The 10,323-nt window shown below is 40.6% G+C and overlaps 1 protein-coding gene across 1 annotated transcript in view; it reads right to left on the bottom strand.

Annotated features, from left to right (window-relative positions):
- LOC114068387 (polycomb group RING finger protein 3-like) overlaps nucleotides 1-10,068 on the bottom strand; it is a gene marked incomplete at its 3' end in the record, with an annotated part of 23,632 nt that extends 13,564 nt beyond the window's left edge. The window contains exons 1-2 of the mRNA XM_027904412.1: nucleotides 9,960-10,068; nucleotides 3,361-3,457 (exon numbers count right to left, since the gene is read on the bottom strand). Of these exons, the coding sequence (XP_027760213.1) occupies nucleotides 3,361-3,457; nucleotides 9,960-10,068 (206 nt within the window). The remainder of the gene's footprint in view (nucleotides 1-3,360; nucleotides 3,458-9,959) is intronic.
- Nucleotides 10,069-10,323: the final 255 nt, after the last annotated feature.

Genomic DNA, 10,323 nt, shown 5'->3' with positions numbered 1-10,323 from the left:
GTGATCCAACAGTGACCCCTGCTGGTTGTGGTTAGAATTGCACCAAAGGGCACAAATTGAACTGTTTCCCTTTTTTGTTTGTTTATTTGTTTGTTTTGAAGGGGATTATTTTTTGGATATAGGAGTATTGTTTGGTTGTTTTACTTTCTTTCTTTCATTGTTTCTACAATACACATATATCTTTAAATAAAGGGCTGTTATTCTTCCTTTTTCCACATTTTTTTTTTTCCTCAATTGGAGCCTCTTAATTTCGGATTTACAATTGCTTAGAGGGAGGAGTTTGGGTCTTCCTCATAACTCATCCTCAGCAAAACACTTGTGTCTCATTTAAACTGAGACAATGTCCAACAGAGCCAATGCCAGACAGCTCCAATAGGGACTTGCTGCTGGCCAAGGCTGAGCCAATTTGATGGTAGTAATGTCTCTGTGATAACATATTTAAGAAGGATCAAAAGTTATTGCACAGAGGACTGCAGACAGATAGGAGTGAGAATGTGTGAGAGAAACAACTCTGCAGACACCAAGGTCAATGAAAAAGGAGGGGGACAAGGTGCTCCAGGTGTCAGAGTGGAGATTCCCCTGCAGCCCATAGTGAAGCCCATGATGAAGCAGGCTGTCTCCTTGCAGCCCATGGAGGTCCACAAGGGAGCAGCCCATGGAGGACCCCCATGTCAGAGCAGGTGGATGCCTGAAAGAGGACTGTGACCCTGTGGGAAGCCCATGCTGGAGCGGGGTCCTGGTAGGCACCTGTGGACCTGTGGAGTGAGGAGCCCACACTAGACCAGGTTTCCTGGTAGGACTTGTGACCCCATGGGGGACCCACACTGGAGCAGGCAGTTCTTGAAGGACTGTACCCCCTGGAAAGGGACACACGCTGGAGCAGTTTGTGAAGAACTGTAGCCTGTGGGAAGGACTCACACTGGAGAAGTTCATGGAGAACTGTCTCCCATAGGAGGGACCCCCATGTTGGAGCAGGGGAAGGACTCCTCTCTCTGAGGAGGCAGCAGCGGCAGTAAAAACATAGGATGAACTGACCATAACTCCCATTCCCGGTCTCCCTGTGCTGCTGAGGTGGATGAGGTAAAGAATCGGGAATAAAGTTGAACACAGGAAGGAGGGAGGTGTGGGGGAAGGTGTTTTTATGATTTGTTTTACTTCTCACTCTGATTTTGATTAGTAATAAATTAAACTAATTTCCCTAAGTCATCTGTTTTGCCCATGACAGTAATCAGTGAGTGATCTCTCCCTGCCCTTAACTCATGAGCCTTTTGTTATATTTTCTATCCCCTGACCAGTTGAGGAAGGAAATGATAGAGCACCTTTGGTAGGCACCTGGTATCCAGCCAGGGTCAAACCACCACAGGGACAAAAAGACTGATCCAGCACCTAAGGAAGGAAATGGTTGGGAAGCAGGACTAGTTAAGATTCTAAACACTCGTGTTTTCAACCAAAGTTTAGCTAAAAGTTGCTATTTTCTGTATTACTCTAAAACAAGTTATTGCCTAAAGGGACCAGAACATTACCTTGACTTCCAAACTATAAATAAAATCTAATACAGGCTAAAATGTCAGCCTCAGCTTCTGCAAGGACATTAACCCCAGAAGAGTTTATAATACCAAACTCCAGCTTCGACTCTCAGGTTAGGATTTTTAAAGGTCATTTACAGATTGCAGGAACATCTCCAAAAACATTTAAATATAAATGAATGCTTTTAGCCATCAGCATGGGAGCAGAGGTGAGAATTTAACAGCATTCTTAATGATAAAACATGAGATGTGCTTGTTTTACCTATTCCCCAGATGGATGGGGATGAATTAGATCCCAGATTCTTTTATCTAAGGCATAATACAAAGTTCCTCCCTATTAATTCTCTATTGAAGAAACCATAGACTTCCAAAATCAGGTTGGACAAAGGCTATCTGTTTTGATCTTTAAGGGGCAGTATTTTGTAACTAGTTCAAGAAAATATTTCTCTAGGAGGGCATCTTCACTTTTCGAAGCAGTAAAGCAAAGAACTTAGACTGAAGAAAGGGACTAATTTTTAAAAAGACATAGTATTGTGCATTCCGTGTCCACAAAGAACTGTCATCTATTTCTAACTACTCAGTTTGAGGATATGCTCCCAGGCCTCTCTTTGCCTTGAAAACAGGATTCTAATCCAATACACAGATGTATTCCTGTAGCTTTACAGTGCACAACCATATTGTCTGATGTGCCATTTGTTTCTTCTCGCCTACTGGCATGGATTTGTCATTGTTTTATCATCTTTCAAAATACATTCTATTACAGTCTCTACAACATTCTCAGAAGGTCTAAGAAAAAAAATATCTTATTTCTGACTTCTGAAGGGGACTCAGTTTTGAGCAATACACAAAGTTTTTGTAGGACATGCACAATTCTCAGTGAAAGTGGAGAAGGAAAAGCTGAAACTTCAGAAGTTGAACTAGAACTGAAATATACACATTTGAAGTAGTGCCACAAACAAAAAGAAACTTTCTATGGAGGTAGAAAAGAGTACACAACTTACAGCAGCTATTGTGACCACGTTGTCTCAATACATTTCTATCAGTGAAAGTTGCTATGGTACAAATCTCTAATGCAGATGCAGTCAAGTCAGGTGATATAAACATTTGACTGATATCTTTGAATTTTTTTAAACAAGAGGAAACTTGAAGAAAAAGAAAGGTAATGTACAAATAAACAGAAAATACACTGAAAAAGAAGGAAATTATGATTCAACACTCCATTCATTTTAGGTCACATGGTAAAGGATCCCTGTATGGGAATGGAAAGAAGTAGGAAAAAATCTTTCAGAGACTGTTCCATTCAAGATGTTGAAGCCACCAATCTAACTTTTCTGCTACCAACTTCCTCATCTGCACCTATGAACTAAACAGTTCTTTGAAAGACTAAATCAACAATAATGCTGTATATTTGCAATATCTTTGAACACACCCCCGCAGTCATTACAAACTATTGTCAACTGACAGTTTGGAAGATTTACTACAAGTGTAATTCATGCTGATGTTCCATATATGCAACTTCTGTGATCCAGGCGTACAAAACAGAAAGGGATTAAATCTCATTTTACTTCACTCAGGAGTTAAACAATAAAGTCTATAGTGTTTCTCTGATCCAAGAGAGAAGGATTTGTTTCAAAAGAATTGCAAATTCACAGCAGAATTCAATACCTTACCTCTTTTATATAAATCTTCTATCTTCTAATCAAATTTCTTTATATATATTTAAAATATTAATAAGCAAATAAAAAAATGTAGAGATAAACTGTGCTGAATTTGAGAAGCTTGTACAGTCCAGTGAGTAACTAGCTGTGCTTTTCCTTTCATACTCCACACTTACCCGATATACTGTAATGGATGGCTCTGGTGTATAACAATTCGACATGTTAGACAGGTGTTGTTTTCCTCCAAATACTTCACCAAGCAGCTTCTACAAACTAATAACAAGAACATTAGTAATTAAAGAGGTCACAGGTGGTATCTGAGTGGGTTTCTAAATCCCTTTCACTGTGCCTATGGAGAGACCAGCCAGCAGGTGACAGATCTTGCAAGACGGACAGGCAAGAGTTGGATGGTGCTGATGGTCCCCATGGCCAGTTCAAACCCCAGGAAGCTGCATATAACTGGCTCCTAGGGGGCACTACCGACCAAGAGTGTGGCATCACTGGGCCATTTTTTTTTCTGAGAACTACAAGGAAACAGTAGCTTGCAGAAAGAAAATGGTGTCCACCTACCACAACTGCAAGGCTGAGGCTGAAACACAGACCTCCCAAGGACTGAAATAGCTGTCCAGAGTTGATGCATAGAGTTGTAGCACCTGGAGGTCCCCCTAGCACCCAAAGGCAGCAGTGGATGTCATAGCTGCAAGTGTGCCCAGCTAGAACTGCTCAAACAAGTAACTATGTTACAAGAGGAGCTTGACAGGCAGCACAGTATCTGGGAATGCAAGTGGGAGATCAGTACATGGTATTGTGTGCTGTTCCAGGCTGAGTGACAGCCTGGTCCTAAAGATGTGCAAGGGGAAGACAAGCCTGAATTCAGCCTCGAGCTGATTGACACAAGTAACTCACAAGATGAAGGAGACTGGACCCTTGTCTCTGCTTGGGGCAGAAGGAAGAGTCCAAACAATTTCTCTAGAGAAGTCTACTACCTACCAGGAACTCACATTCGCAATGTCACTGAGAGGCTGCCAAGTCTGATGAACCCTACAGATTATCATCTGCTCCTATTACTCCACATAAGCTCGAATGATACTGCAACAAGGCGACTTAGAACCATTAAAACATTGGAGCAATGTTAAAAGGATCTGGAGCACAGGTGGTGGTCACCTCTATTCTCTCAGAGTAAGGGGTTCAGGAAGGAGGAGCTGAAATAAACAGGTGAATGTCTGGCTTTGTGGCTAGGGTCATACTCAAAGTTTTAGCTTCTATGAACATGGAACTACCTTTGAGAAGCCAGGTCTTTTGGGAGCTCATGGAATTCACCTGGCCAGCTGGGGCAAGAGGGTCTTCACCAACAAGCTGACCACACTTATAAGGAGGGCTTTAAACTAGATTTAGCAGGGGAAAGGGATAGAGTTCTGAACACTAGACAAGAGGCAGGGGCTGCTGAGGTGTTCAGGAACCAACAGGGAAAAAGCTATGGAAAGCCTGAAAGGATTAGGGTGTGTTCCTCTAAAGAGGTGACAAGGTAGGTAGCCTCACTGAAGTGCCTTTATACCAATGCACACAGCATGGGTAACAAAGCAGAGGAGCTGGAAGCCACTGTGCAGCTAGAAAGCTATGATCAAATCACTATCACCATAATGTGATGAATTGCATGACCAGAGCACTGCAATTGATGGCTATAAACAGTTCAGAAGGGACAGGCAAAGAAGGAGGGGTAGGGGGGATGCCCTCTATGTAAAAAAAATGGACTGACTGCAGAGAGATGTATTTGAAAAATACAGGTTGAGAGCTTAAGGGTAAAAATTAGGGGTCAAACCAACGAAGGAAACTTTGTGGTTGGTGTTTACTACAGGCCACCCATCCAAGGGGAGTTTGTGGATGAAGAATTCTTACTGCAACTGCAGGAAGCATCATACTCACAGGCCCTGATCCTGCTGGGGGAGTTCAATCACTCTGACGTGCTGGAAGAGTAGCACAGCAAGCTATAAGTAATAAAGGAGACTCTTGGTCTGTCAAGGACAGCCCATGTGGGTAGACAGAGGAAAAGGGTTACTGGACCTGTTGCTCACCAACAGAGATGAACTAATTAGAGAGGTCAAGATTGGTGGCAGCCTGGACTGCAGTGATCATGCCCTGGGTGCAATTCACAATCTTGAGGGATATGGGCCAGGTGAAGAATAGAGTCAGGACCATGAAATTTAGGAGAGCAAACTTTCAGTTCTTTAAGGCACAGGTGGATGTGACCTCCTGGGAAGATGCCCTCAGGGGCAAAGCTGGCAGGTCTTTAGGACATTTTTCTTAGAGCACAAGAGCTCTCAATTCCCACATGTAAGAAATCAGGCAAAGAAGGCAGGAAATTAGCATGACTGATTAAGGACCTTCTGGTCAAACTAAAGTGGAAGAAGGAAACCCATAGGAAGTTGCCATTTTTGGTCTATGTTTGGCCCAGCCACATGTGAGAGTCTGTTCTTTTCCTGCCAAGTTATGTGAAAACAAGCACCGATAAATGAGAACTTTGTCCTTGAAGGAAGCATCTTGTATAAACTCAAATTAATTGGGGTCTGGATATTGGCCGACAGCCCTCCAAGGACATTTGAAGAAGAAAGTGAAGAGGAGGATGATGAAGTAAGCCCCCAGACTCATTTAGGAAAGACCTCCAAGGTGTAGCACGCAGGTGCAGAAGGGGTGCCACTTACATAACAGGAGTAGGGACCAAAGGCCTCTAGCTGGGCAGTGCTGGCCACATCTGCCCAGGTAGACATCATAGGTTAATTGTATAAATAGCAGATAGCTCTTGCTGGGAGCGCACTCAAGCTTCACATGGAGGACAACGTTACCTCTGCAGGAACGCCTGCCAATTTAGTGAGCCTGTTGACGGTCTGGGGATGGGGAATTCTAAGCATTCTGGGGTCGGTAAGACAACCCTGTAAGTAATGCCTGAGTGAGTGGGGGATTGTCTTGTTTCCCTTCTCTTTTGTGTTTCTCAGCTTCTCATTTTATTGGCTACTTCTTTGTAATAAATATTGCTTTGTTGAGCTTTCAATGGTATGCTGGTTTCAGTTTTGGTAATCTCCCTGCTACAGTAGTGGAACCACGGACATGTATCCTGAGAAGAATATAGGGACACTGCCCAGATGTGTAGGCATGGGACCAGGAAAGCTAAAGTGCAATTGGATCTGAATTTGGCAAGGGATGCAAAGTATAATTAAAAGGGCATCGATGGGTATGTTGACCAGAACACAAAGATTAAAAATAATGTACATACCCTTATAGGAATTAGTGACAACCAAAATGGAGAAGGCTGAGGTACACAATTCTTTTACCTCAGTTTTCAACTGTAACCTCTCTTCCTACATCTCTAAAATCTCTAAACCTCAAGGCAGAGACTGGGGAAATCAAGTCTCTCCCTTTGTAGGAGAAGTTCAGGTTCAAGACCACCAAGTCCATGGAACCTGACAAACTGCACCCATTGTCCTGAGGGAATTGGCTGATGTAATTGCCAAACCACTCTCTATCATATTTGAAAAGTCATGGCCGTCAGGTAAAGTCCCCTATGACTGGAAAGAGGGAAACATCTCTCCTATTTTTAAAAGAGCAGAAAGAAAACCCTGGGAACTATAGACCAGTCAGCCTCATCTCTGTGCCTGGTAAGATCATGGAACAGATCCTCCTGGAAGACATGTCAAACTATATGGAAGGCAGGGAGGTGATTAGAGACAGCCAACGTGGCTTCAGAAAGGGCAAATCATGTCTGATTAATCTAGTGGCCTTCTATGATGGAGGATCTGCATCAGTGGATGAGGTAAGAGCTATAGATTTCATCTAACTGGACTCGTGCAAGGCCTTTGACATGGTCCCACACAACATTCTTGACTCTAATCTTGAGAGATGATAATATTGGCCAGTCTTCGCGAAAGAAGATCCAGGGAAGGTCTTTACACCTTCCAGCCTGCGCATTGGATTTTTTTAGGTGAGACACAGTGTGCGCGGAACTGAGCCCACCCTTCTAGAGAGATATGGGTTTGATGGATGGACTGCTAGATGGATAAAGAATTGGCTGGATGGCTGCATCCAAAATCAGCAGTTCAATGTCCAAGTGGAAACAGTAATGAGTGGTGTCCCTCAAAGGGTCCATACTGGGACCAATACTATTTAACATCATCAACAATGACATAATGGGATTGAGTGCACTCTCATCAAGTTTGCAGATGACACCAAGCTCAGTGGTACAGATGATTTGCTCTAGGGAAGGGATATCATCCAGAGGGACTTTGACAGGCTTGAGCAATGGGTCCAAGTGAAGTTAAACAGGGACAAGTATAGGGTTCTGCATCTGGATCAGGGCAACCCCCAACATCAGTACAGACTGGAGGATGGATGGATTGAGACCAGCCCTGCTGAGAAGGACTTGGTGATACTGGTGGATGAAAAATTGGACATGAGCCATCAATGTGTGCTTGCAGCCCAGAAAGCAAATCATATCCTGAGCTGCATCAAAAGAAATGCGGCCAGAAGGTCAAGGGAGGTCATTCTGCCCCTCTACTCCACTCTTGTGAGAGCCCACCTGGAGTACTGCATCCAACTCTGGGGTCCCCAGTACAAGAAATACATGGACCTGTTAGAGCAGGTCCAGAGGAGGGCCATGGAAATAGCCAGAGGACTGGAACACCTCTCCTATGAAGAAAGGCTTAGAGAGTTAAAGTTATTCACCCTGGAGAAGAGAACATTTTTAATGAACGTTTTCATGAACGTTTTTCATTACTGTTCTCAAGTCTGAAAAGTGATGCATTGAAGCTATGTTGAGAAAATTAGATCTAGTTAGAGTATTCCTAACAAATTGTGCTTAAATTTGGAAAACAGTCCCATTCTCAAAGTTACTAGAACAGTATTTCAAATAGGTCAGTAGCATATTTACTTTTTCTGTTCAGCTTTCTCAAAGGATATTACAGACTCTGCAAGCCATTAACATACATAGAGCCAATTTGATTTCTATCATGGATGGACATAGAAGGAAAATGTGTTAAGATAATAAGCCTTTGGCAAAAAAATAATTCCTTTTTCCTCAAGGTCAATACTTTAAATCATATTATTCAAATGCAATTTATCTTTTCACAAAATACACTACAAATATACTTCAAACAGAAAATAAATGAGTAAAGGTTTTTAGTATACAGATAAAAACTGTTAAAATGAATACTGCAGAGCTCATGCTTTTGGAACTGTTTCTAAATCTATATGCAACCCCACAATATTTGATTAAAAGAAAAACAATTCCCTCATTTTAACCAGTGCTACTGTTTTTTTCACTAATAATAGTACATTACAGTATTATGTGTTTTCCTGATCTGAAGTTCTAAACAAACTCCAGCTCAAATTTCAGAAATTAAAAAAGTTCAAGTTACCAAAATTATATATATTCTTTTTATTATTAAAAAAGGTTAAACATCTTTTCCTTAAACAGTGATTCCTTTAATCTTAGGTAGTCTTACAACATTCCTTATGGTATAAGGCAAGAGAACTGTAGCTGTAGTGCCATCTATCTCTCAGACATGAATTATGGTATGTTTGAATAAACACCAGTTAAAGCCAAAAAAGTAATTAGGTTTGCTTTGCTTATATACTGTATTTACATATTTAAGATGAAATTACTGTTTCTGATAGAGGTTATTATTGGACCGATCCTACTGATTTTGCCCACTAAGCCCAGATCTTGCATTATAGTCTGCTCCAGCAGTATATACTAGCAGATCCAGTTGCAAGGGTGAGGCCATAACCTGTTTGAAACAAGTAAAACAATCTTCTAAAATCACTAACTTCTCACTTGCCATCATTAGATCCTGCAGTTTTGAATACCAACATACCAACCCCTCCTAAACTCAACTCAGCACAGGTCAGCTCAGTTTGTCAGAGACAAACTAAAAAGGTACAAATGAAGAAACACTACAGTTGTTCTTTAAAAAGTTGCTCCCTATCCTTCCATCCAAAATATGAAGCTATGTGTCCCCTCAGAATTAATACCATGAATCCAAGGATGAAACCAAAAGCAAGAAAACGTTCAGAAAACATAAATTTCTAATCAGGAACATTCCACAAGACACCCCGTAAGTTTGCTCTAAAAATGCATTGCTGAGAAATGGCATGACCTTTGTTAACTGGGAACATCTGCTTGCAGTGCATGTTTCAGGGTTGCAAATAAATAAATAAATAAATAAATTTTAGAAAAATGAAAACGTGACCCTTTAGCAAGTCTAATTTTAATAGTTTATGGCAGCATTACAGAACTTGGGATGAAAATCAATAAAAGCTTAGGTTAGGGTTCTAAATACTTTACTCCAAACAGAACAAGGAACTTCAGATTTGGAGCACATGGAGAAGGGATGCAAGCATCAACTAAAAAAAGGAATGAGAATAAAAACAAAAAAGCAAATACATTAAAGCTAATGAACAGCATCTAGAAATCATATACAAATATCTCTGGCAAATTTGAAACATTGTATCATCTCTGTAAAGCATGTCACATTTCTTCTAATATTCAGCAGAAAAACTACATTCCTAAACATATACATTACCATTTACTATATATGGTTTCAAGTTTGTTATTTTTTTCACAAAACAATATAATTTTCTTGAAAAATTATAAGTGCATAGCAAAGTTTGCTTTATTCTGGTTGATACACAGTAAAACTTTAAACTTCAAGTAAAACTCTTAAAACATCTAGCACATCAAGTAAAAAAAAATCTAGCTTAATCACAGCATTATATTCCTACTTACAAGTATGTAAACATTCTGTTACAGTGGTAGCATCAATCAGGTATCCGTTGCATAAATGACAGGTTATATGGACATTAATGTCCCAAAGCTTAATCTTTCTAGTCATCATCTTTGGTATCTGTTAAAAAAAAAAACAAACAAAAAAAAATCACCCACACATCACACACCAACTCAGATATACTGATAAGGTAAAAGTAGTTTTCAAATAAATTAATAACTATAATTCACCTTAAAGACATGCTTATGTAAATAGCTTCAAGGTCTTGTCTATATACTTCTGCATATATTTTGAGTGAGCACTAAAATTTTAAAATATTATAAAAGTATATGGTGAAATAACTGAAATCTACACTATTTTACATGT

This window comes from Empidonax traillii, unplaced genomic scaffold, assembly GCF_003031625.1.
Source record: "Empidonax traillii isolate 1590-97213 ecotype Southwest subspecies unplaced genomic scaffold, ASM303162v1 scaffold1055:size196148, whole genome shotgun sequence".
NCBI lineage: Eukaryota > Metazoa > Chordata > Aves > Passeriformes > Tyrannidae > Empidonax > Empidonax traillii.
This window is presented reverse-complemented; position numbering and strand designations above follow the sequence as displayed.